The sequence below is a fragment of the Porites lutea genome, chromosome 13, assembly GCF_958299795.1.
Source record: "Porites lutea chromosome 13, jaPorLute2.1, whole genome shotgun sequence".
NCBI lineage: Eukaryota > Metazoa > Cnidaria > Anthozoa > Scleractinia > Poritidae > Porites > Porites lutea.
Genome location: NC_133213.1, coordinates 2,397,672 through 2,425,671, shown reverse-complemented (window position 1 = coordinate 2,425,671; position 28,000 = coordinate 2,397,672). Strand labels below are relative to the sequence as shown.

General features: G+C 38.4%; 1 protein-coding gene across 3 annotated transcripts; it reads right to left on the bottom strand.

The window, feature by feature from the left end:
- Positions 1-1,933: 1,933 nt before the first annotated feature.
- On the bottom strand, positions 1,934-26,486 carry LOC140923724 (uncharacterized). 3 transcript variants are annotated; one of them, XM_073373796.1, is made up of 5 exons: positions 25,611-26,486; positions 10,273-10,580; positions 7,319-9,542; positions 6,654-6,896; positions 1,934-5,944 (listed from the first exon to the last, which is right to left on the bottom strand). In XM_073373796.1, exons 1-5 carry the CDS (start codon positions 25,762-25,764, stop codon positions 5,640-5,642), a joined length of 3,234 nt encoding a protein of 1,077 aa, XP_073229897.1. In that variant the 5' UTR covers positions 25,765-26,486; the 3' UTR covers positions 1,934-5,639. The 3 variants fall into 3 exon arrangements, with proteins under 3 accessions (XP_073229897.1, XP_073229898.1, XP_073229899.1); XM_073373797.1 differs by lacking the exon at positions 25,611-26,486 and adding an exon at positions 19,178-19,436; XM_073373798.1 differs by lacking the exon at positions 25,611-26,486 and adding an exon at positions 11,444-11,540.
- Between the last annotated feature and the right edge of the window lie 1,514 nt (positions 26,487-28,000).

Sequence of the window (28,000 nt, the reverse complement as noted above, 5' to 3'; positions counted from 1 at the left end):
AGGACTTTAAGATCCAACAACGCGACAGCAACGAGAGCGTCGCTAAAAAGTGAATTTGGGTTCTTTCAGTCTTTATCGCGATTATTCCTACCCACTTACTTCGTCAAAAGTAGGCGAGCCCTCCTGAAGCTGAATTCCTAGGGACCATATCCAAGTTCAGAAAAAGACATAAAATTTCGTCGTTGCTTCTTTACCTACTCCATAAAACGCGAAACTAGGCATTTTCACGTCATAGTGGTGCAAAAATGGGCAAAGAAATGTACAAAAAGCGTCATGTTGTTGTTTTGCTTATAAAACCTATTGTTTTTTTTTACATTCTCATTCCCGTCCGCGTCGTTGGATCTTAAAGTCCCTAATCATGACTAAGGGCCTGTTTACATGGAGGTGGGGGACCCCAGGTAGGTGAGGTAACCCGCTTCGGTGGGGTAACCTGCCTGTCCATATAATCTCTCATTTTAATTTGATCACGTTTACATGATAGGTGGGGTAACCCGCCGCGAGTTATCTCACCTACCTGGGGTCCCTCACCTCCATGTAAACAGGCCCTAAGTAGTGAGCGCACGTGAACCAGCGTCATTAGGGAACTTAAGCAAAGGCGTTTTTGAGCGACGCATCTCAACCGGAAGTGGACTTTTTACTTTTCTAAGCAGTGGTTTTGCCCAAATTTTCAGTTAAATCATCTCTCGAGTGTAAAGAAACTAAGCAATAAAAATTGTACAGCGTCAAAGCATATTAAGAATCAATTTAGGTATCTGGGAAACTGCCCACCTACCCCTCCCCTAAGCCATCATTTTGCTCTAAGCGAGAAGTGACAGTTAATGCTTGTCATCACTTCCGGTTGAGTTGTGCGTCTCTCAAAAACGCCTTTGCTTTAGCTCCCTAAAACGTTGTAGCCGTCGTCATTCTACTACGCCGGGTTTTAGCAAGAATGTCGTAGTGGCAGAACCAAGTCGACAAATGGTAGAAGTTTTATCATTTTGTGATCGGGAGGAAAGGGCTTAACTTCCTTCAATAATAATAATAATAATAATAATAAAAAAAAACGGGCTAACGTTTCCACTAGACCTGCACCGTTCTAAGCCTCTTATGTCACTGCTCCCCTTTAATCTACACTTCCATCGTTTTCAGGGATAGGGGCATTGTTAGAGCGGTTTTCATTTGAGTGTCGAAAAGTAATTGGTTTTGCACTTTCTACACGATGCGATTGGCTTAAAAGATTCGCGCCACCTTTTCATCCAATCAGAAGTAAAACCAAAGCCAATTGTGACGCGCTCGCATGCATTTTCCCGCGCTTTGCGTCAGCCACATGTAATTACTTCGAGTTTTGATTGGTTCAATGTATTGTCTGTGTCCTATGTGATTGGCCAGAGTAATTACTTTGGTTTTGGTTTTACGACACTCAAACGAAAACCACTCTATGAGACGATCGCTGTTGTTTTCCCAGCTAATCAAAAACAATCTGTCAAATAGGTGCGGGATCGCCCAACGTTTTTCGTTAAATAAAGTGAAATGGTGCTTTCTGGGGCGTATATAAATCTATGTATTTTGAATACGCGAAAAAATTTAAGTTAACTCTTGTCCTCGTCGTTCTCGAAACTAATGGTCTCTATTATAGGACATTGTTTTTGTTATTCAAATACGTAACGAGTTATCCAATGCGCTTCTGGTTGGCACATTAATATCAATAGGTGACGTCAGCGTGTGTATCGTTATAGACCAATTCCGATATATTAAAATTTATACTTGGCTGCGAGGCTTGGCGAATAAACAAAAGAAGTTTTATTCCCCCAAGCCTCGGAGCCAAGCATAAATTTTAATACATTGAAAATGGTCTATTGGTTACAGTGACTGCTTCGACAAGGAAGGCTTTAAAACACTTATAGATTCACCAATCAACTGAAATCTTAAAAAATGATACAAAAAAGCAAACAAATTTACCACAATCGTTTTTTATTCAATGAATACTCCCTGGCAAACATCCAAATATACGGTAAACACACTTAGTAATAAACACACTTAGTAAATGAAATTCTACATGTGTCAGATTTACCTTTAATTATTACCAAAGTTAACCGCAGAGTCACACACGAATAATGATAACAATGATTGAAAAAATCTAATAATGTAAATATCTGTACACACAAATTAAAATGAAAACTAAAGTACGACACATCAACTGTAAGAAATATAACAACTAGCTTCATCTTCATCGCCCTTATTTATCAACCTTAGGGAGCGTCCTCGCGCGTGCGTGTATTCCAAGTTTCTCTACTCACCCTACACGAAAAAAACGACCCCTGCTACACAGGCTGCTTCTTACACCTCTAACAGAAAAAAGCTTTTCACCTTCGAGTTAGCTTTTACAACTTCTTTCACACCATATATGATTGTGTTTACATTGGACAGCTACGTGGCTCCAGTCCCTCGTGAAGGTTATGTCCATATACATTTAAGTCTAGTAATGTTTGTGAACCTATACAAACCTATAGTTTGCACCTGTCCACCCCAAGACAAATATTCATCCTTTTGTGATCGTATTCCATATAGCCTGTGTACAGCCACCCCCTCCCCTCAGAATAAATCGGAGAAGGGACGTCTGTGATTTATCGTTGCTCGTTGCTAACCGTAAACTGAGACCAAGTGATTTTTCTCGTAATGTGTGGAAAATGATTTGATTGGCTGTTACTCGTAGATCTCGTAGAAAACTACACTCATGTAGCTATTCAGATCCAGGCACTTCGGAGAAAACCAAAGAAACTAAAATCTTTATTGAAAGGTTTTTAGTCGTATATTAAAAGCTTTATGCTGAAAGAAAGCTCAAAGAAAATCAGTGCTAAACTGCAACCGAGATCAAATCCCTTCTCCGTTCACAGGGGAGGTGCAAGCTGTACACAGGCTAATTACATATTGTAGGTTATTCACACCGTTTGCACGTTAACGATTGTCCCTCCACGTGTAACCGGAGGCCGTAAACTCATTTGTTTGTATGGCTTAAAATATTGAATTGAGTTTACTGAAATAAATTGAGAAAGTAACTTCTTTTACTTATCCAAACAAAATAGGAAGAGCATCAACAGGACTTTTTTTAGAACAGGGGATCTTGATCAAAATCACAAAGCTGTTCTTGTCTATTTTGGTCATGCACTTTTTTTGCATCAGAAGTGAGTCTCATTTTTGGGTTCCAGTTACTTAAGTATGTTTATGGTTTTCCCATAGATGGTCTCAACTAACGCTTCTACTACTAAAATGCAAGACAATATTATTTCTAAAAATTATCCTGGTTTGAAATGTCTCAATACTTTATGAATAAGAAATTAAAAAGATTGCCAAAACTAATTATGATTGTCAATTAATGTTAAAACAAAAATTCGAAGATATATTCAGTGATCGATCTCAAATTAACACAGCTATTATTATTTTTGGACCCCGCCAAGTCCCTTTCTACCCCCTCGAGAACCTCGACGGCTTCGGGAAAACAGTTTAATAATATTCTTGTTGGTCACAAAAGATTCCCTACCGTAATTGAGCTTTGATCGAATTGATGAAATATCTTTTTGTAAGAATATTCTTCAATTGTTCTATATATAGTGGTTTAAGATATTCTAATTTTCGAATCAATGCTTTATGGATTTTACTATTTTTCTACGAGAACTTGACCACGTTACCAATTGAACAGTGCTTATGGTAAAAAAAAATCTCGCTTGATTTGACACGGATTAAACCCATTCAGCATTCAACAGTTGTCAAATCTGGAGACTTTTTGTTCATTCAAACTTTTAGCTTAAAATTGTGGAAATTAAATAAACAAAATAATTGCAAAACGCAAAAATTAAGTTCCTATAAGAACTTAAAGTTTTGTTACTGACTAAAATTTCACATCTGCCCGGATACATATTATCCGCAGAGAGCGGAAATAGAGGATCAAGAAAATAGAGCGCTATTGTTCCATACAAGCCCTGTTTCTTTTCTTTTCTTTTTTTTCAGGCAATTCTCAAATTTCGGCACTCCAGAGACCATAAGGAGAATGAGTGCCAGCTCTCCACCCAAAGATTTCTGGGATTGTTTGGGTAGACCTTATGAGCAATGATTGGTTAATGGCTACCTCCGAATACCATCGACCAATCATAACTATGAACCATATATAGAGCGTTTTCACGTCATGTCCGCCATATAGGGTGACGTCACGGCGGCCATATTGGTGTTCCAAAACAATGAAACGGCGGCCATGTTGGGGTCACAAACCAGTTCTGTAGGAGTTGAACTTTTCTTATGTAAAAACTTTCGTTTGTTCCGATAAATTCACATAACTGCTGACCACATGGGTGATCACGCTAAATAGCTTAGCTACTCAGACGATCCCAATAATCATTACGGCCGCGCCAAAATTTTGTACCCTTTCTTCTTGTATCATCACGGACGTCTCATGTTCTGTTTGAATAAAGTTATCTAAAGTTGCTTTACTGGTGATGATACCACTTTTTGGCTATTTATACGCTGTTTTAAATTTTGCGAGATGACGATTAACTTATGAAAATCGGTTCAAACATACTAAAACTGGAGATCTTATTACGCAAACATCAAAACAAGAAAAACAATTTGCTTGTACATATAGCTATTCACAAGAATTGTGAAAATAAAAAGTCCTACTATTCAGGAATATTCAAGGAAAAGAAAGAGCTCTACTAATATACACAACTAATCTTGAGAAGGATAGACAATATTCAAACAGAAGATGTTAGCTAGGGTACCAAAATATATCAATAAATGTACGATGACATTATGAGATTGATCGAAAGATAAACAGGGGCCGTTACAAGGCTAGGGCAAGTATGAAAACAACACTCTGTCTCCTTGATCTCCTCCTGACAATTTTTTTTTGTCCAGCTAATTACCTTTCAGCTTTCAAAGGCACATCAAAACCCAAAAATGTGTTATTCGGGAATTCCAGCATTTCGAATTTTGAGCCGGCCATTTGACGGCTGACTTTGATAAAATCATTTACAACTCTCTCGAGCTTGATATATCCTCCTGACCACAATTTAAATTAGCGTAAACATAGATAAATTCATGGTGCGTGTTCATTACATTTTTTCGTCGTATTTACTGGTTCTACATTCTATGTGAAGTCTTCTATTAGTAGAATACAACAAAATTTTACAATATAACGGCACCCATTTTATATCCTTAACATATTTTATCCTTAAATACAACTTGCAGTTGTATGTCGTTGCAGTGACCAGCATCAAATTATTTAATTTCGTAAAGTATCACCGCTAAATCAAACGCTGAATCATGATAATAAATGAAACGACCAAATTTTCCTCATTATAGTATCCTAAGAAATGTTGGGGATTATTATTATTATTATTATTATTATTGTTATTATTAATTCTTCCTAAACCATGACTAACCATCTCCATCTATATCCTATTCACTTTCAATTACTAAATTAACGAGAAATTTTGTCAAAAGAATGCTTACATTTTAGCTGAAATTTGACTCATTTCCTCAAAGTATCGGTCAAGTGGAATGTAAAACCCCAACAGGCCATTTCCAAGTCGCTGCAAGCCTGGTTTTGAAAGTGAGGATTCTCAGAACTTAGAGCCTGCCAATTGGGTATTTTTCAGAGTCTCATGGGATTACATTCCATTGATCATTCGCGCAGCACGCTTCATATTCTCTTCGCGTTTCAGTAAATCTTCAATTTTCTTGGCTTGGTCATCGTTTCTACAGATGGACACAAACCTGGCATCCTTGAGTCGCGATCGGCTGCGCATATGCTCGAGAGCCTGGGTTGAGCCTGAGGGATTCATAACAACTACCAGCTGACATCCTGGTAGATCCAGGCCCTCCTCAGACACATTTGTGGCTACGACAACTTGGCAATATCCGTCACCAATTTGAGATATTAATTCCCTCTGCTTAAGGATTGCCAGTTCCGAAACTAAAAAAAAAGACGAAAAGAAAATTAAATGGAAACTTTTACATTAATAACATTTTATAACCCTTCACCACTCCATCGCAGAATCAAAGCCACGCGAAGCGATTATTTACAGACCTTACAAGATAACTTTGCCGCATTGTTCCTGACGATTGTTTTTGCACTTAATACAACGTGCTAAAGTTAGGGAGGGTAAATCTAGTGATCTCTCTTAAAGTCTGACGATGGTAAAGTGTTCTCGCCTCTGTAGGATAGCGTATCTTGTTAGGTCGAGAAAGACCTGACTTTTAAATGCGTGAAATGAGCAGGAGAAATGAGTCACTGTTTTCAAAACTTCTAGTGTTTGTTTTCATTCAGCATCCCCAGCCCTAATGGGGAATGGAGTGTGGGAACAGGGGGTTCCAAACCTCCCGCCTAATGTGCCATGCATTCCCAACTCCCGCCCCTTTTTTCTTGGTATCCTCCCTTCATCCCTTTTTCGATTGCGAAATATTAGACATTGTTACATAATTTCCCTCTGTTTCTCCCTCTTCCTACCCTTTTAGAACTATCATCTCCCACCCTTTCCGCTCTCGTCTCCAGTACCCCTCCCGCCCCCTATTCTCCCTGATTCCCAAACCCCTGCCCTCCTACCGGCCCTACCCTTCCTCATTACATGAAAAAAAAAAATCTTTTGGCGTAATCACAAAGCCATCAAACCGAGCAGCCTTACCTTCTTCATGTGGTTCGTGACCATAGCCAACAAGACACGTGGTGTGAACATTGTTCATTAAGAGCTCTCGACAGTTCGACAAGCATTGTGCCAGGTACCGAGCAGTACGACGGCGATTGACCAGAACCAAAACACAACCGTTGATCCAGCTACATGGCCCGGACCAGTTACTCTTTAACAAAAGCTTGATAAGTTGCTCTACACCGGAAGCAAAGTCATCAAATTCTGAATCCCATGATGCACCTTGTTAAAATGAAATAGTATCTTAGCATTTTTACGTTCATTCATATTTACGTAGCAGAAACGCTTCACGGATTAGTTCCTAAAGTTAACTAACGATGACGAATTGTCCTCCTTTTTGATTGCTATTGCAGCAATTGCGCTGTTATTATTAGCCATTAATTGCCATTGTATAACACAGCCCCTTAACTAATATTGGTCTTAGAAGGGGTTTCTCTACCATGAAACTGAGATTCCCACCAACAGATGACCAATTCGCAAGATATTCAATTGTCCCTCCCTTCAAAAATTAGGCTAGTAGCCTCTCTTCCAGGCTAGTAGCTTAATCTTTTAATTCTTCTTACTTACTGAATTGCACTATTACCTATGTAACAATATTAGTCCTTACATGTAAACCCGAAAATGATTAGAAGAAGGAAACTTACTCTGGGTCATAATAGCTTCCAAATGCATCCAGATTTTGCTGCAATCCAGCCCCATCTTTTCTGCCCAGTGGAATCCGTGGGGACACCCTTCGACTGTTAGTTCCTGTAAGTGATTCAACGCTATTTTCTCTCCACACTCAAGGAGCGCGCAAACCGTCTCGCATACGAGTTGAAAATGGAGCAGTGAGCTTAAGGCATTCGATTCTGGGCGCGAACAAACAATATTGTCTATGACACGTAGAACAGGGTGGATATCATCGATGCTGAAGAGGCCACCAGATGAAGGCTGGAAGATATCTTTGTAATCCTTCATCTCACTCAGTCGTACAGCTAAATTGAAAGCCTTAGTAATGTACTCCATTAAAATCTCCATCAGCTTTTTCTCGGAATGCGTGTATGAAGTTGAGATGCATTCAGGTGAGGCCTTGCTTGTTTTTTCCTCCAGTTCCTCTACCCATTCTGTCACTGTCAAAAGCTTGGCGTCGCCCAAGTTTCCCAGAAGTCGTTGTAATTTCTTTGTTGTTTTATCCAGGGAAATCTCCCCGGCTGGCGAGGCAGTCATTCCCAGGACTTTAGGTCGGTGCCCCAGTAAATCGTCCTCTCGAAAATAGAAGTCCCGTATGATGACGTTGTAAGGATGGTCTTTGTTACAATGATGAGCTTCATCGAGAACTATCAGCGAGACATCCTCAAATCGAAGGGTTCCGTTGTTTAGATGATTTCTGTAACAATCGGCTGTAATGATAAGTACATCTTGCTCATAGACTCTTGCATTTCCTTCCAGTTTTCTCATCTCGCCGCAAACGGCACCAATGCGAATAGGCCGAGTACCGTTAAAAGAGTTAGAACTGTCCTCGTCTGGCATTCGAACATGCGCCAACTCCCTTCTTAGGTAATCACTTTGCTGTAGCACGAGAAGAACTCGATCAACAAGGAAAATAACCTGGCGAGATGGATTCAACATGAGCATGCGCTCAATGACCAGCGCCGCTACTAGTGCGTTTCCACTTCCGCTGGGAAGGAAGAAAACCGCGTTGGTCCTCATTGCCTTGCTGTACAACTCAAACTGATACATGTAAGGCTTTGATTTTGTTTCGCTTTGCAAGGTTTCTTCGTCTGAGGTGGTGATTAATGGCAAATGCGGCTTAGGCGGTGCTTTTTGGGACTTTGCCACTGTCTGTTCATGTCTACCACTGCTGAAATGTTCCTTGGCCTGTGATTCAGAATTAAGATGCACCTTGCAATATTCACAAAACTTCTTGTAGGGAACTGCATTGATCTTAGCAATTTTGTTTTGATGTTTCGTGCTTCTTAGATGCTCTTCGAACTGAGCCTCGGATATGATTGGAATTCGACACAATTTACAATAGTGCGATGCATTTCTTTCACCAGGACTGGAGAAGCTGCCATTGGTTTTTACCCATGGCCTCAAATTATCTACAGCCTGCGTTTCTTTGCGTGGTCTGTTTTCGGACGCATTAAATGAATGCCTTCGAGGACGTTCAGGTATGTCTTCGTAGTTGCCTCTAAGCCTGAACAATTTATCTTGTTTTCTTTCTGCGCCAATCACACCCGGTCCGCCATTGCTCTGATGAGGAAACCGCTGACAGATATTCCAAAGAGGTGGGTTTCCATTACTGATGTGTACAATCCCTTTTCTGTTTAGTTGATAGAGACAATTGTTTACTTGGCCTTTTGTTTCAGGCCCGACGGATGCCATAATTTCAGAACTTGTCATGGGTCCATTATTTTGCAGGGTAAGCCAAATAATTTTCATGTCGTCCAAACTAGGCTCATCATTCAAAGATGTTTCTGATGGACTAAAAAAGTTGTGATTCCATCCATTGAAACAGAATTTAGATTCGTGTTTACTCTCACCCGCTACCTCGAAGTGTCGGACACAATTTTCGGGATTGGTCCTCGGTCTTGGTACTCTTTCCCGAAAATAGTGTTCCGTGCCCTGTTTCGATTCAGGAAAGGACCTGCTTCGGCCATTTCTCTGGTACTGATCAACTGTTCCAACTGAAGAGATATGAGAAATAGATGCTGGTGGACTGACTGAGCTTTGACAAAGTAAGTCTCTGTCATCAAACATAGCCCTAGACGATGATCTCATCCAAATTACACCGTTTACCATTTCCTCCTGGGTAAATGAAGAATCGCTTGTGTTCACTGAGGCTTCAGAATGCAGGGGCAGCACAGGTGTCTTCTTATGTTCTGGTGCCTAAACGTGAACGTTAACAAGTTAAGGTTAGGATACATATCCCTATAAACTAAATCTTAAGTTAAATCTCTCTCTCTCTTTTATATGTAAAGTCGCTAAAGTTATACTCTGAAGTAAATCCCTGACAATAATAACTTTTCTTTGAACGAATTTCATCGTTTGTCTAAATTAAAGGACTAAATGTCACCCCTACAGAAAAGAAAATCCATATTAATATGATTTACAGGCGATTCATATGATATATTCCTGATCCTGTTGCTCGCGATCGCTTATTTTGGGGAAGTAATAAAGCAAAAAAAGACTGCGCGTGATCTGCGTTCGTTCCCATCATCCCCGCTCGCCACGCTACTCGACTCTCTCGTCTCCAGCACCCCGCGTTTAAAGTCCGTACTCCCCACACAGTGCTAACCTAAGGAAAGCCTATGTAATAGACCGTTTTCACTTACATAGCCAGCATCTATTCAAATTTATTACAACAAAAGCAAGTGTTCACATAAGAAAAGAGTTCAACTCCCACAAGGGTGGTTTGGAACGCCAACATGGCCGCTGTTTCGTTGTCTTGAAACACCAATATGGCCGCTGTGAAGTCATGTGAAAACGCTCCACATGCAGATTGTTATTCGAAAGCAACCTCAATGACCGTAGTTTTAATTAGAATTTGGTTTTAAATCGCTCAAATGAGAGAAATCCTAAATGCTTAAAGCCTCAAACCGACAAAACAACAACCTACCTTTCTGCTATAGATCGCCCGGTAATGGTTTGAAGAAGATGAATCACTAAACGAACGTATCCTAGAGGATTGCGAGGGAATCTTCGGTCTGCCATGTCCCACTGTCTTCTCGGGTCTTGTGTCGCTTTTTAATGTGCTGTAAAACCCATTGCAGGTTGTATTCAGGTTGTACTCTGCACGGTAGCCGTTCAAAGAGGCACCAGAGTTAAAGCCATTGCTGTAACCATGCATCAACGTGGCAAAGTGGTATCCATTCTTAGGAGAAGGATTGGAGTCATATCGGAAGGATTCAGGCATTACGTACGGTGCTGAAAAATTTAATGTAGGAAATTAAAATAAAAATGTAGCATGTATTTTCTTGTCAGCATCAATACCGGTGCAAAAAAGCAGTAAGAAAATCCAAGGAAGTTCACGATGGCTAAAACTTGCAAATTATAAACCGCAAAAGCTGGTATAAGAAAGCGACTGAAAGTCATTTGGAAGAAAGGTTATTATAATTGCTTGATCGATCAGGACAATTCGATTCGGGGTTCTGAGCTTCGGTTGAATTGTGCAAAATAATTGACCACAGATGTAGTTGAGAATGATGATTAAGACAGGAAACATGTTTGGATTAAAGTTACAGTTTTCCCTGACAATAAAACATATCAGCTCGATCTTTGCAGAAACAACAAAAGTAGTAATGAATCGCAATAATTTATGCGTGCATGCATGCTAAGATACGCTCTGTCTGCTATCTCAGCCTTGCGTCTAATAATAAATTTTACATTCAAGAACTGGCGAGCCACGAACTAAAATCTCTGACTTGAGTGAAGGATAACTTGTCATATATCTAAATTTATTACTCTTGTTACCAGTTGTTACAGAAAGCTCGAAAAGGGAAGTGACTAAGAACAAGTAGCTCAATACTGACATGCCAAGACTTGAGTCTTGGTCTCTGTTCTGAGTTCTTCGGATCCGAAAAGAATTTTATCAGAACGTCCAACTAAGTTTCGATCGGTACGGATCTAATCGAGAGAGATACAGATCATAATTGATCGCCCATTAATAGCACAGACAAGTCGAAAGCGGAAGTTAAGAAGTACGCAGTTACTAGAATCATGAGGCTAATTTCCAAACTAATCGAAACCAAATGTTTTACTAAAATACATCGAACGTACCGTAACCTTACCTAAACACCGTTTTCCTTTTTTCGGGCAGGCGGTTCGAAACCTTTACCATACCAATTATAACTAGCTTGGAAGCATCACATCGAAAACGAAAAGTCTTCGCAGTTTGAATGGACGCGTAAACACCTCAATCTTTTGATCACGTGACTAGTCACGTTTTTAAACCGAAAGCCCCACTCGCACCTTCCCTTCTCATTAGAGTTTCTTCTTAGAAATTTACTGTATCAGAAAAGTCTATAAACGTAACTTTAAGGTTAAAGAACTACAGTTGTTTCGTTTTTTATCGTTGTTTCACTTCGTTCATTCAGTTAGAGAAAAAACGGAAATTCAGCTTTTAATCGCGGCGATTCCCGGAAGCCTTACTTCTATGAATTGTTTACAAGCTACTAGAAAAAGATAGATTGAAGATCTGCCCAGAAGGCTGTATTCACCTTGAACATAAGTCGCTAATTTGATGAAAATTATTTTTTAGTAAAAATGATTGAGGTGCCTTGAACATGACATCAAAAGACTTAACTATTTTTTCACCTAAATATTCCAAGTAACTAAAGAAAGGAGGGAAAAAGCAACCTAGCAATTTAAGGGGAATTGTTCATAACATTTTTGTCCTGAAATAATGACTAATATTCTGCGAAAAATTTCCTAAACGGTTAAAAGTTTAAGTTTTTCAATACATCGTTAGAGTCTCTTAAAACAGTTTAAAATCCTGACTGACTGACTGACTGAGAATGTTACGGAACGAAATCCAGCGACCCCTGAGCACAAGATAAAACCAAATGCATCAGTTTGCTTTACGATTTTCGGCTTCTTTTGACTTGGGGTGTCGAAGAAGAAGAACAAATTGGCCTGTGTTTTAACGAAAACTTTTAACAGAAAACTCAACGGTAAACAGTCAGAAAGAAATGATTTGGCAAATGTGTGGCTTGGTGCATACTGTTTGCCGGTACTTCCCCTTTCGTTGAAGATCATACACCTTGAGCACTTTCACAGCTCTCGTTTGGTTCAAGCAAAATAATACAACCTTAACTTTTAACTTATCACCTAATTGGTAATTTGTTGTATGCAAGAGCTCTTCTTGAATTGTCCGAACGGTTTGCTCGGAACTGCCCCAAAACTGTTTGTGTTTCGCTTGCGAAGAAAACGCAAGTTAATCAATCTCACAATTTCCCCTTTCTTGCCGCAAGCTGTACTGAGTTATAAACTGAAAATAAAAGAGCTGTAATTGCGCTTTCGACGCACGCTTATCCCCATCACAGGAACATTTGCATTGGAATGCCACGGAGACGAAATATGGTCCAAAGAAGTCGCTGTGCCAGGGCGCTTTCAATTATAAGAAGCAGCAAAGCGTTTCAGTAAAATCACTAAATACTGCCTTAACTTTTAATTCTACCACTGGGAATGAGATCCTGAGATGAAGAAATTCGGTTAAAATTTACTTTCCATTTGGCCGATTTGTACTGATTTGCACTCTTTCCAAAATGTAATATAATGGGTAGTAGAAAAAATACAGAACACTGTTGTTACTGCTTATGTATTCAATTTCTCTAGGGCATATCAGATATACTTACTATCAGGCCGTAATGCTGAGTCTTTATGAGCTGGACTCAATGTATCGCCAAGAGTGAGAAAACAACCATCCATCCTCAAAAGAGTGTAGACGCTAATGCCCACTGGGCATTAAGTTAATAGCGGAAGAGACAAAAGATTTCCAAGAAAATCAAGATTCTCGGAAAGTGAATTACGTCATCTCTTTACATTACATGATGACTAACTTGAAGTACGCTTGTGATTCTGGGGGGAAACAGCTTTTTCTACAGTGTTCGGAGAATTGTAAAATAAGCGGTTATGATTCAAATTGTTGTTTTTCATCAAGGCAGAAATGAACCAATACTGCGACGTTAACACTTGAATCAATGTCAGTAGTTTTTTTAACTTGTAACACTGTTGACAGAAATGTAGCCACGCCTGTTTCGACTACGCCCTTTAGTGCTAAGTTTAGAAAACACGAAATAAAAAAGCTTTTCTGAGTAAAGTGGGTGATGTAAGTTTGGATAACTAGATAACAAGAGGCAAGAGATAAAAGATACATTTGTCTGTTGCATTATCTAATGCTATTCTTTCAGCCATTTAAGCAAGACGAAACTATTTCGATGTCGTGAGAATCAGACAGAGTTTTCATTTTGGATGTTGTATTTGTTATTTTAGCTTTCATTATTAAATTTGTACTGCTTTATGGAATAAATTGCTTTTATACTGTGCAATTTCCTTGCTGATACACTGGCAAGGGTAATTTTAAGCAGCATCAGCAACAGACCATAAGGGTGATTGCATTATAATCATTTAGCAAAACGAGGTATTTCAGCTATAGTTTCAGCCTCATTCTTAGCTTTATTATTCAATTAATTCGAGAATATCTTCGAGCCATATCGTGATAAGGTTAGCGGCAGAGAGTGCACAAGCATTTTCAAGTTATCAAAGTTTCACCCTATACGGATCCCAGATCTCTGCCTCTGTGCGATTAGAGTAGATCATCTACACGGATACTGTACATGTAATCTCGATTTCTAATTATATTAGAGCGCTAGCCTAAATTTCGTAAAATGTGATCCCTGGATTTGACTCTACTTATTAAGACATTTTAGGCGAACTCACCCTTTGCAAATCAGTCTTCATCTTCCTGTAATCTCGGCCGCTTTCGATTAACGGTTCTCTTAAATGTCTTCAAAAGAAGCCAAAGATGGCCAGTCATCTTAGCATGTTACATGCTGCTAGTGTTGGTAGGAAATACTAAAAATTCAACTTCGGGGTTCAGTCAACGAGACGTAGATTAAGTTTTCCTGTGTGCACTCTTGGTAGCTGGAAATATTTGACGTGTATCATTAATGAGGGTTTCTTTAAGAGTGGCTACGCGTTATTGCTTATATTACCGTGTTACATGTCGAATGAGTTGTACATGAAATATAAAGTATGCCCCAGTGTACTGAGCACTATAGAAGGCTAGGGGTGTGACTTGAGCTTTTGATTTAATAGTCCATAAATTCTTAGAAAATGTAGCCACCAGATTAGGCTTTGTCGAGCGAAACCCGTGCCTTGGATTGAACGTGTTATTCTTAACAAATCATAAGGGTAACTGATAACATGGCTATGTTCCTTCCGGCCTTGGCAAGAGCGAATATAGCTTAAGTAAATTACCGGTCGGTTATCGTGAGCATGATCATGCAGAAAAGTTACTTCCTCGAACCAACATGAACAGACGTGATTGACTATACACCAATGAAAATGCTGTTGAATATTTGTTTAGTAATTGCTTCCCTTCTTCATTGATCGAATTCCAATTTTCAAGTACCTTTTTATACCTCCAGTTACTCAAAACCTCGCTGAACGTCTTAGGTTTATAACAAGCAAAACGACTACTGCAGGAATCGGAGTCGATATTTAGCCGCTTTCGCTATTTTTTTTTTTGGAACTCATAACATTTACGCCACATTCCATCAGAAAGTGATACCATGCAGATAATGTTGATATCGATGGTGATGTTATTAGTTGGGTGGGTGGGGTGGGTGGAGGTGTGGGGGATATGGGGAAGAAGAGATCGAATCTGTGAACCTGAACCTGAAAACTATATCTAATATTTGGCTATGTTAGAGTTGAAAGTACAAATTTTCGCCAAAAAGCAGTAATTTCTTAGACATGGTGCCCATCATGTTGCACTTGTTAAACACGCTCCACCCTAAAGGTGTATCCTCGCTTGGTTACTTTGCTTGCCGCTCGTAATGAGAGCTTTTTCTCCGACAAGTGAAGCGCAATAGAGTACCGAAGTGATGACGTCATAAAAATGAAATTTGTGAAATTATGGGATTTGTTAAGATGTTTTGAAAGAACAACGTCCAAGACGCCTACTCGCCAAAAATTAGCAATTTGGGGCAGATTGTCTCCGAGATATTAACCCAGTTATGCTCCGATGACTCCATACAAATCCTTCTAAATCTTACCTGGTTCCTAATCTTATGAACCAAGCCAAATTTAGAAGGATTTGTATGGAGTCGTCACAGCATAACTGGGCTAATATCTCAGAGACAATTTGCCCCAAATTGCTAATTTTTGGCGAGTAGGTGTCTTGGACGTTGTTCTTTCAGAATATCTTAACAAATCCCATAATTTCACAAATTTCATTTTTATGACGTCATCACTTCGGTACTCTATAAAGATTAAATTACTGTTTGCCGGGAGAAAGAGCTTATGTATCTTTAATATGCCGACGAAATATTCTATATCTCCTAAAAGTCCACCCCTCCGACCCCACCCCCATCCTAGTTGTATGCTTTAAATCAGCTGATGCTACTAACGTAAAGCTCCTTGCCTAACAGCGGAGATAGAGCTCAGTAAATTCGAAAACACTGATATTGTGCATTCACCTTGCATACCATGTATTCAAGCGTCTCTCCACGAAAAATGTTGGCTGAAACACAGAGAAACCTTTAACAGTAATACTGCTGAACAGCTGTTAGCCTTGTTATTCTTCTTCGTTCGGCTTAGTCTCTGATGGTTACATTTATACTGTCATGTTAATAAGAAGATCTCCAATTTTTGCAATATTTTTGCATATGTCAACGAGGAAAATTAGTTGTTTTCGAAGGATGGCCAGGGAACAGTGAAGCAATTTTTTTAAAATTTATGTTGTCATTTACAGGAGACCTAGAGTATTTGTTTGACTGCCGGAAATCAAACCTCCCGACCAGTAATCTTGTAAGCTGCTGAACCATTTTAACAGTGTAGACTAAAAGTGTAACAACTACTAAAGTCCCGCAATAAGCACACGTGCGCAAAATCATGTTATGCCGGCGTCTTTATGTATAACGAGAGTGAACTACTATAAGGATATCCGGTGTTGGTCAAGCCAATCAGAGCACGAGAATGGGACCATTTTCTTTTTAGTGGAAATACATCAATTTTTAACACAATCATTATGATCGTCAGTCAAGTATTTGATGTTTATTGGTCTTGTCCTGCATTGGCAACTGATTACGTTGTTTAGCAATAACTTGGTATCCCCCTCTACCGTCTAAGTAAAAATCCAAATTTGTCAGTTCGTTATAAATATATTAAAACCTGCGGCAAGCAACAAATAGTATGTACTTAGAACTCTCTAGAGCAACAACAAACTATACCAATGTTACACGTGAATTGTTATCGAACCTTCGAAAGAACAAAACACAGACGTTGACGTCAATGCACGGCCGGCACGCGCGAAGAGCATGCGTTGGCTGTAGTCTTTGGGTCCAAAGTTATAATGCACCTGGAAGCAGGACGTATAGAGGTATTTGTAAACAAAATTGTTAACGAGCAAGTCCAAATAACGCTTTGAAGTTGCTCAGAAAATCAGTTTACAACTTTTTTGCAAATTAAAGGCGTTACTTTTTCCCGGTTTGTCGTCATAGCAATAAAAAGGAAGTTATTTAAGGACTGTTTATTCAAGTGTGTAAGGTTAGTTTCAGGTCGAAGTAACATTTTGAGTGCCTTCACGTACATTCTGTCGTTTTATCTGTTTGTTGAAAGTATTAACATGATTTGTAGTGTAACTGTCCCTCGAAAGACAGTAAATTAAATTAAACTAAACTTTTGCAAGTTGTGTTTGGAGTTTGTTGCCGGATTAAGGCATGTATCCATCAACATTCAAATAGTTAACTTAATTTACTCCAAATTAATTCAAGGACAGTCCATAGACAAAAAGAAGCAACAGGAGGCCGGGCCTTGATGCAGATGAGTCGAGTAAAACTACAACCAAAATGCAAGGCTGATCGGACTACTACAGTTTGTATAAAAAAGGGCAGTTCTAATGCCTAATACATCTTGGTTAGGCAATTAAACTGACTTTGTGGGCCACTTTTTAATGTAAACAGTGTTTGTCTTTCAACATTCTGTATTGTGATATCATTTCATAGTTACAGCTTTTCATTATATGCTCTTTAGTATTGACGAAATATATTCGAAAACTGTGAGCAATTAAAATTGAGCTGTAGACCAAAGAGGTGATTATATCGTTAGGGGATCAGGATGACCGAAAGCGGAATTTACTCGATCAGCACAGTAACTGCATGTTTTGAAAAAATGCGGTGTGATGATCATGCGTTGGAAAACGCTGTCTATTCGATATTTAAATGCTGACCGGAAAAATCAAGAAGAGGAAACGTTATTTAGTATAAACTAGGTTTCTTTAGTATTTTGAGCTGGGCGGATTGGTAGATACAATATTAATTCCTACAAGCAGTTTCTCCTGGAGTTAAATTTGTCTCCACCCACATTCATATACAGGAAAATTCAAAATCCGGACATTCCTTAAAATGAAAGTGGAAGCGCTACAACTGAAAATAAAGAAATTTTTATCTCATTTTTGAGGACAGTAAAATCAAACTTAATAGTCGCAGTGCATTTGGCTGCCGAAGCCAGTTTTTAGATCATCGATCAGGAGCAAATTTCAGGAATAATACAGTACTTATTCCACATAAACATTTTTTAATATCAAATTTTTATGTTATGCGCCGCACCTTTTTCTATCTATCAGGTTGCGTTTTATTTTGTATGATCGGTTATTGAACAAAAGCTTCTAAAATGGTATACAATATATTTTTTGTTTAAACTTTTGGGAAGTATTTCCAAATAGTTTTCTTCATTATTTTATGCTTGACTTAGGGAATTTCGAGTAAGTTAAATATGTTGTTGAACGTTTTCCAATGATACTTGGCATTTTTTGGTATAAAACTGATTGTGAAGTAGTTTTGACTTCGAAAATGCTGATGTGTACCTATTTTATAGGCAAAACCCACTGAGAAGAACTCTTTGAGAGTGTCAGCTTGCTATTATCACCTATACAAGTTGACTGTGTCTTTTACTTTTACTGTAATGAAATTCTAGGGTATCCCCGTACAAATGAAAGCTACAGAAGAAGACTTTTTCTCATTCTATTATGCCTTAGCCTGACCTTGGCACAAACCAGTGAAAGCTACAGAGCAGTACTGTCCTGTGGGAGGTTTTTTCTGCTGTACAAGGATCTGCTACAAGTGGATCAATACTTTTCAATACGATTGGTGCATAAGGTCTAGTGTAAGCATTCAAATAAATTGAACTGAGCACTACACCCGGCTGTATTTTTTGCTAAGGTACTCATTTACAACTTCTAATTGAGTCTGTACTTGAATTCTTGCGAGTTACCTATTAAAGCTACATAGGGGTTCTGCGGCAGTTGTACGTTCGTGAATTATAAATGAGGTACTATATTAATTCATATCAATAATAATTGTATTTGTTATTATTATTTTCAGATCCGTGTATGAACACTCAAAAATGAAAATTACCGTGTAGAGCAGTATTTTCTGCAATTTGTGCGTTCATTATTTCAATCTCTTCCAGGGTGGTTTGTGTCTATATAAAACGTGACCATCATTCGACCACGTAAGCTAAGAGGCAGCTGTTCTTTGTCATAGTGTCGTTGGCATATTTTTGTTCAGTATAAAAGTTATAAAGAAATTGTGCATACAATAGTTTCGACAATGATGGTTTAAGGCATTTTTTTTTTCAATGTGGCTTTACCGTGCTCAAGGCTAAAGATCAGAGAATATTTCAGGCTTTTGTAGGTCTAATATTTTGAGTGTTGATAAACAGTAAAGCTTCTTACAATTAGGAAAATTTTTAACCTTATAGGTTCAACGATGAAGAAGAAAAACCTTCTATCGACTTACCGTGCCACATTGTAGATAGCAACAAACTTTAGCAACTTTGCTATACGTTCTTTCCGAAGTTGTGAAAAAAAGCAGCTCCATACGAGTAGACTATCATTACTGCGCAATGAGTTTATTTGAATGGACAAGCAATGTTTGATTACAGAAACTTAACAAAAGGGAATTTGGTATCACAACAAAGACACATGACTCACGCTTTATTCGAAGATTGGAGGGAAAGGCGTAAAACGATTGTCATTTCTCAAGAATGCATCCAACAGCGAAACGTGACGAACGGCTGATTGAAACTGAGATAGTTTTAAAGTTGACCTTACGAACTTCAATGCGGAACTATAAAAGCATGTGATTTTGTGCTGAAAAGGCTGAGTGAAGAAAGCATGCTAGCCCATAGTACAACTATTAGTGATAGATTATTAGCTGAATGACACGACCGGTGTTCACGTGAAAATACTAGTTTCGGGAAGTCTATAAGTCGAGTAACAATTTCTGCGTGCCGTTATTGTATTAACCCTCAACGCACTGCCAACCATAAGGACACCAATCACATCAATAGACGTTTACTTTAACAGATACCTTGAGAACTGAAGAAAGATCTATTGTTTTTTAATTTATATCCACCTTTGCGTTCTAGGTGAGAAATATCAACTGCCATTCGTTTGCAAACACGAGCAATTCAGCTGAAATATTTTAGCTGAGAATCATAAATAGACAATGACAATTTGATTGTCAACATCATAAAATTGCCACAGGATCTTCGTCAAAAGGATAATACGCTAATACTTATAAGCTTGTTGCTCTAAGGGACTGGACTGTAAATGTACAACTGAATCCAGTTTTAAAAATACTTCCCTTTTTCGATCAATGTAAAACTTTAAGTTTAGATACCACGATGAAAATCGTTTTACCTACCATAAAATAGTCAAAGTTCACGCCCAATAAAATGAGATGTGAACATTCAGGAACTTTAAATGCCCTCGCTTAACCCTTCTCTCCCAAGCACTTGCACTAAGATTACAAGATGACATTGAAATTATTAAAGAAAAATTCGAACTTTCGCTTTTCCTTAACGTTGAAGAACAATAATGCAACTAGTGCCATGTGAAAGTACTAAAGAGGCTTCATTTGAATGCAAGGTCACGCAATACAGAGGATTATGTCTGAATCTTAATGTGAAAGTAGTACTGAAGACTTTCCTTGAATGATCACACCATAAGATTTCATCCACTTACTTAAAATTTTGCACAAAAATACTAACAGCACGAGAATGAACTGCTGGATATCTTTCCAATGATTTAATAGTTACACGGAAGGCTAAAAAGTTAAACCGAGCTCCCCCAAGTACATGGCTTCATATCTCATACGGTGGTAGTGAAACGTGGTTTCATTTGTTACTTGAATGGATTTAGCAACATAGATATAAGAAAAAAGCTGATCAAAAACTTCGCTTTGACTTGTAAAGAATGAATAGAGAAAAAGATATAGAAGACTTCACTTTTGGGGAACAAATTCATTAATGTGACTGAGTTATTTTTCTTAGTTTGACACCTTGAAGGGGCACCCAACGACAGTCTCCTCCCAAATACATTGAAAACTCTTTTTAGGCTATCCAGAGCACTTTTAGATCTCTAGAAATGCATTTTAACCGGAGCTATAAAATTGATATCTGTTCGATACTGGGGGAATTTGAGTCTTTTCGAAATTACAAGGGTTTCAGTATTACTTGATGGAAAGAAGAATAAGAAAAATTTCACTTTCGTAAGACGTTAAATTGCATCTAAAACGTTCGGGTAATACCCATCACATTTATTTAACCCGAATATTTTAGGTTTCATTTTACTACACAAATTAGCCCAACCTAGGGAGTAAAATGTGAGAAATTTAACTTCAGAAATTCGTAGGGAATTTATTAAGATAAGCTTCGAAAATGGTATCTGAATGGAACGGTCATCTAGAATTTTTTAGCCGTCCTCAAGCAATAGAAAATTGTGTAGGCAATATTCGCTTCTCAGAACAGATAATTTACAGAAAACAGTCGTTGAATGCCCCTGAACTTGGGAGTAAAAAAAAAAAAAGCTCATGGTGGATTTTGACTGAACGACATGCACATATGAAGAGGCTAAGTTCCAGTCAAAACAGTAACATGTGACAAAGAACTGACAAATAAGCGGGTAAACTCCCAGTCAAAACAGTAACATGTCACAATTTTTTTATGGTTTTATGAGCGTTTCATGTCTCTCCACTACATGTGACTAACTCAAGGCGAGATATGTAGGCCTATTATGCTATAATTGTAGTGCTTGTAAGAAAGTTAAATTTAAAGAAAAAACTTGAAAACAAAATTAAAGCTGGGAGAATCTACTTAAAAGACAAGATGGGGACGAGGTAACAAAAGTTATTTAGAGTGTCCCAAACTAACTGGAAACACTTGCCAGATCGGAACAGGAAGTTGAAACAAAACAAATAACAAAAAAAAAAACAAGATTTGTGATGACTGAAAAACCAAAAGTCAGTGCAGGACTGAATTGTGTACATATAACACTATAGATGCAATGTTTATAAAAAGTACTTTTCTTTTACTGGTTTCATTTTGCTGTTGAGGATGGTCTCTACATATAACTTTCATTAAGTTCTGGGAGGTACTCCCAAAAATTTCTAATAGGTATATCCTAAACCCTGGCAGTATTTAAGGATGAGATAAACGAAAAGATACACTGAAAATTAAAAAGATCTGTTTCAGCCCCAAAGTGTCAATTCAGCCCCGCTGGCCAAAGTCTGATTCAGCCGCTCCTGGAGCCATTTGAACACAATTTAGGTCAAAACAGCCCAATCAAAAGGCTATTCTAGACCACGCTGGGGCCCATTTCAGCCCTTGGGTCCAAATCAGCCCTAGGTAATTGGCCTGTATTTGCCCTAAGGGAGCCAAGTTAGCCTTAAAAAATAGGACTATTTTACTAACCGAAACGGCCCCATTTTAGGGCTAAAACAGATCTTTCTGATTTACAGTGACCCTATTTTAAGGGGCCAAACCTGAAAAATAAGACTCAAGGGAATTAAAAACAAAAAGTAAGAACTTTATGGAAACGCACAAATCTTACTAAATCGCTCTCCTAATACTCTGACTACTAAGGTAATGTTCAGTTTAAACAGATGATTTGTTTCTCTACTAACTGGGCATTTACGCACTTGAATTGTAGCTGGTATAATGGTACGCCATCACACAGTGCAGCTGAAATTCTTAAAGCTGATTCTGAAATCGTGTACAAAGTCTTCAAATCAAGGCTATTTTCCGACCTTAGCTATTTTTTCAGTATTATAGTTAGAGCATTTGTTTGCATCCCTGAATGCAAAAAAAATTTGTATAAAATAATTTTTGCAAAATTTTCTCTCACTTAATTTACACGGCTTTCAATTGAAACCTTTTTAGTAATTAAGCCAGGCTGAAATGGTAGAATTACTACCTGATGCTCACATCGTGGCTTATATAGGGCTTCAGGCAAGGAGTAAGTTGTGCAAGACATCCACTGAAGAGCATTTTATTCTATAAAACGAGTTTTAAACTCTTAATCTTGGACAAAATCCTACATTAGTGGAACCTCTTCAGCTGAACTTTTTTTTTGTTCACATGGTGCTATAACGTTATTTAGTTTGCAGTTCTAACTTTTGAGTCTGTGGATGAAATCTTATGGTGTTGCCATTGAAATAAAACACCCTCAGCAGTACCTTCACATAGTGCTATATGATTATTTAGTACGTGGCTCTAAATTTAGAGTCTGTGGATGAAATCCTATGACCATGCAAATGAAACCTCCTCAGCAGTATACCTTCACATGGTACTATTTATTTAGTATGTATCTCTAAGTTAGTTTTGAAATTCTGTGATCAATTATGTGATATGACCATGCAGATGAAACCTCATTTGGCAAAACTGTCAGGTTCTTCTCTTTCTTACAGTTATTTTAGAAAATGAAATTTGCAATATTTTTGATCAGAAGGGAAAGTTATAGTGCTAAATTGGCTAATAAAATTGCCTGGTTCTTTGTCACAATCTCGCAGCAAATGACTGATTTATCTAACGCTTGGCACTTCAATGGAGTAAGGCCGGATGTTGATAAACATTTCCTCAAAAACGTGATGAAGTAAGACACGTAATTTGTTATGATTAATAAATCATCCTTATAACTAACTTTAGTCATGATTTCATTGGCAAAGTCGTGAGTAATTGTCTAGTGGTTAAAAGTTCCTCGTTTGAGTTGTCCATCATCATCAAGAAAGGCCATTCATTATATTTGAGCAAACAGACCTGAATACTAAAAGACCTGGAAATAAAATGCGGTTTACTTTTAACTTGTTCAATTTTTTGATGAAAAAGTAAAAAGTAAGTGAAGTTTGAGTGGGGACTAAGTCATTTGATTACACATAACAACAAACTTGAACGCTGAGATCGAAGCCGCACGTAGTAATATGACCACGCCTCACATGCTGAATTCTACAGAAAAGTTAAGGATTCGTTCTACAGAATTTCGAAGAAACAACGCTTTTGAGAATGATTTGATAACACTACATATTATACGACTCACGTCCTTTTATTCGAAACGTCAAGGATGCAGATAGGTCGAACTTCAGTATGAATTCAATCATTTCAAAACAATCTCTTTATTTGCCCTTAGCTGGTCTACATCATGCAGTTAGTTTGCCGTGAAAAACCGTTAACTTAAAAACATAGTTCGCTACACAGGAAAAAATCCAGCTGCAGCCATTTGCCATCTTATCTCTTCCGATATAGGATCGATTATATCACCCAACTTAGACACCACGAGTTCTACATCGAATACACAAAACACGAGTGACACGTCTTAAGACTAACTGCATGCACTTGAACAAACGATATTTTGACCTGAAGGACAAAATAATTTCCACTCAAGTTTTTAATCAGATAAAAGATAAATACATTAACTATATATAAAAAAACGAACCTGCTAGAATAGGTTTTACAGCCTCAAGAAGTTTCACGGCCGATAGATCGGTTAGTATAGTTTAGGCCGGCACGTCTGCTCCGGTTATAAACTCACAGTGACCATTTACTCTACTTGGACGCTGCTCTACTACGGTTAGGATATCTCAGTGCTTTAACGTTAACGTCACTAAACCTTTAGGTCAATAAACTGGTCTCTGTACGAAGAAACTAGAGCGGAAAATCGACCACAGATGAAACGGGTTTTAGCGATGGACGTGATGTATAATTTATACTCCGTATTTACCTTTTCCCCTTTTGCAACAGTAGCGTTTCATTATCCTCTGTTTTTATACAGGACACATGGCCGTTTAAGGGGCTAAAAAACCTTACTGAATTCCCATAAAACGCTCCTTATATTGTCAGATAGTTAGAATATTCGTCATAACTTTAGAAATAACCGTCTCGACACAAGTTCCTCGATGAAACGGCTTCTGCTAGAGCTAGTCCACTAATGTGATCGCTTCAATTTGCCTCAAAGACGAGTTGTGCAGATGCCAGGATGTCTGGTTAAGGGCAACCTTAAGACAGTTATAAAAAAAAATTGACTTCTATTAACTTTCTGATTTCAATTTTTCCTTTTGCCGGCAATGTGTATTTGTTTGCTGCTAGTAAGACCAAAATCACCGTTCAGTGCAGTTAAATACACTCCATTGTTATTCACCCGTCGTAATTTAACGAAAATCATGATGATGTTGCAATGTTGTTCAAACTAGAAGTTTGAATTACCCAAAGTTAAAGTGATCTTTTCCATGTTTTGTAAGTGTGTTTACAAAATTTAAACGTCCTCTCCTGTACAAAAGAATTTACACTGTCCAGCCAGTATATTTAATATCATCACTGAAGTCTCAGTGGTGAACTTTAGACTCACGACGAAGGAGGGAGTTGATGTCCATACCGCCTATCGTACGAGTAGAGTTTAAGCACTACAGCAAGAAAGCGAATAAATGTTACCAAAGTCAACCACTATTTGCGGAAAGTCGTTACCTGATAAATTATTTCCTAACTATAACCACGAGGTAGTTAAAGTTAATGAACGAGTTGTATTAGATGGACACAATAATGTGATTGATATCGATCGGGTGAGCTGGTTATGACTCTAAATGAACGCGTGGGATTTTAACGATGGACAGTTTCGGAAGTTTATGCTTGAAAAGAGTGGGACCCTTTGCTATAACAGTAATCATTTAGTATGATTTTTAAAAAGGAGGCAATTTTTCAGCCTTTGATCAACAAGAAATATAGCGGTCTGCCAAAAGGCCTTAATCCGAAGAAGTCGCTGAGTTTCAAACGCGGAAGTGGAACCAAAACAAACCTATCGAGTTTACTCCAAAGAGCTGTTGTCTGTCTGTGATGTACTCATTGCTGTCTCGATGCACTTACAAGCGTGGAAGCTTTATGTAGAATTATGAGCTTACTAACCTTCTGTGCTAGGGGTTGAGACTGACGTCTTCAAACGGGCGTCATCAACTCCGCAAGTTTTCGTGATGAAAGAACCATGCTTGCTCTCGCCGAAGGCCGTTGATTTTTGTACCTGCAAGATTCGTTGTTCAAAACCTCTTGCAGAAATCGACATCGCAGCTCTGCCGAGCACACCACAGGTCCATATGCTTCTAGTTGTCTCTAGAAGATCTACTTTTTCCCGTTTGTTTGATATGTCCTCTACGGAATGACTTATATCTATTGTTAAGCGATATTTGAAATTTCCTGCTGCCAATGAGCGGCTTTAGCGTGACATCCTGTTGTTGTAGTTGACTTCAGTGATCGAGTTAACGCTCTGTCTTCAGCCTTTCGTCTTAACTAATTTCTTTTAGAATTTTTTTTCGTCGTAAGTTGTAACCTTCATGGCTAACAGCAGTGAGTAAACTTTGGAACTCGAAAACAATTTAGAAATATATGCAACAGTAAACTTTTTTAAACCGTGGATTAAGGCAGATTATATAGACTTGCTGTTGCCTTCAGGCGCAGTGTACTTATAGTACATTCGGTTCTGTTGACGCCTTGTTACAATTTGTATCGGCACTCGCACTGATGCACCGTACTTGTACAACTGAATTGAAATAAATGTTCAGACAGCCATTTTACAGTTTATAGTATTGCAACTTTTCACCTTGTGAACATTCAATGACTGCCGCTGAAAATTTCACTTTAGAATAAATTTCACTTTATAAGCAGACTAAAACGTGTCCTATAGCATATGGAACGATGTTGACTCTTTCTGACGACTACCCAGTAATTGCGTTCAATTTGGTCCGAGCCAGAGGCTTGGAAATCCCAAAGTTCCTTTGAGGCGCTCAAGAAACCATAAACTGTTCAAAGTTTGTTGTTCAACAGTTGGGCCGGCGCATTTGAGCGTGACGAATTCCTAGAATTTTCGTCTTCCGCTTTTTCTCGGAAAGAGTGAATATAGCAATACAATAAACGTTCATTCGCCTCAACAACAAAACGTCATACAAGTTACAGTCCAAATGAAAGAGAAAAAAAATCAAGTAACTAAGTAATATGCATGCTACGCAAGTTGCAAAACAAGCAAATTTTCGTAATTTTTCCCGAATCAATCAGTCTAAATACATCATTTAACACTAAAGGCATTTTCCACTATCGCGAAAAACTTCGGAAAAGACGCGAAATAATAATCCTCTACACAGTACATGGTTTCAATGTTAGACATTCGTTTTTTACACTACATTTCTCAATTCTTAAATCCAAAAGAGATAGCTTTTAGCACGCGTAACAACTACATGCACGTTCTACTTTTAAAATTTCACGCTTTGGCTAAGCTTCGTAGTTGTTTATAGTATACAGTTTGAGCCTTGGTCGTTCGAGGCAGCGGCCGTGCGGCGGAAGTTAAAACGGATACGGCTACTAAGTCACGCGATTTCAAACATCACGCGAATCCCTAGGATTCTTATAACGGACGTCTCAGGAAACAGCGGCAACAATCATTCTCAGCATGGCATGGCATCATAAGCTATAGATATATAGAAAAGCTGCGCTTTTTTAACTTAAAAGGCTACTTAAAACAAGAAAAAATAAAGCAAATGCAGCTAATTTGACCCACGCGCTTTCAACGGTCCAGTTTCCACGTTTTTATGTAGCAAGTGCCTTAGAAGAATTAGACTTACAAAAAATTCTTTCGTCCGATTTATTATGGCGAGGGACGAAGCTCGGCAGCTTTGCAACCTAAAACTCTCCCTCCGCTCGCTAAGAAGCCCGTGAGGTCGACTTTTAATAAGTCTACAAGTGTCTTTGATGGGTCTTTATTTTGGGTCGGTTTTATTAGCGAAATTAGCAGGCGGCCATGACAAGGGCTCACGAGATTAGTTAGGAAAACAATCAGCGAAGTTAGCCATGGAACCTTTCCTCAAAACGAAAGAGCTGCGACAAAAAGGGTTCCAATAAAATAAAAAGTTTTAAGGAGGTGCAAGGCTACTGAAAGAAACTACCTTAGAAGCACTGTTTATCGGTCGACAAGAGATGCATAGGCGAAATGAATAATCCCGGTGTTCTTGATTGTGGCTTTTGCTTAAAGGTGCTGTAAATCGAATCCCATGATTTCTTTTCATAACTGTAACAAGACAATAATACGTATCAGCGGAAATTAAACAGGCCACAATTGCCAATCTGAATTTGACGAAATTTTTATTAACGTTTCCAGCAAAGTCAGTTGCAAAGTTTGGGAATTCAACAGGCCTCCAGAACTTGACTACAAAATTCCTCTCTTTCACTTTTCTTTCCTTTGTGAAATACTTTCAAAAGTTTGTGACTGCGAGTGTAGAAGAGTAGTTGTTGTTTCGCCGCATCTAAGAAGT

Coding starts and splice junctions, on each gene's coding strand:
- LOC140923724 (XM_073373796.1), bottom strand. CDS start 25,764: ATGTCGATTTCTGCAAGAGGTTTTGAACAACGAATCTTGCAGGTACAA. Junction 6,897..7,318: donor GGAAGCTATTATGACCCAGA/GTAAGTTTCCTT, acceptor CATTTTAACAAG/GTGCATCATGGGATTCAGAA. Junction 5,945..6,653: donor TCACGAACCACATGAAGAAG/GTAAGGCTGCTC, acceptor CTTTTTTTTTAG/TTTCGGAACTGGCAATCCTT.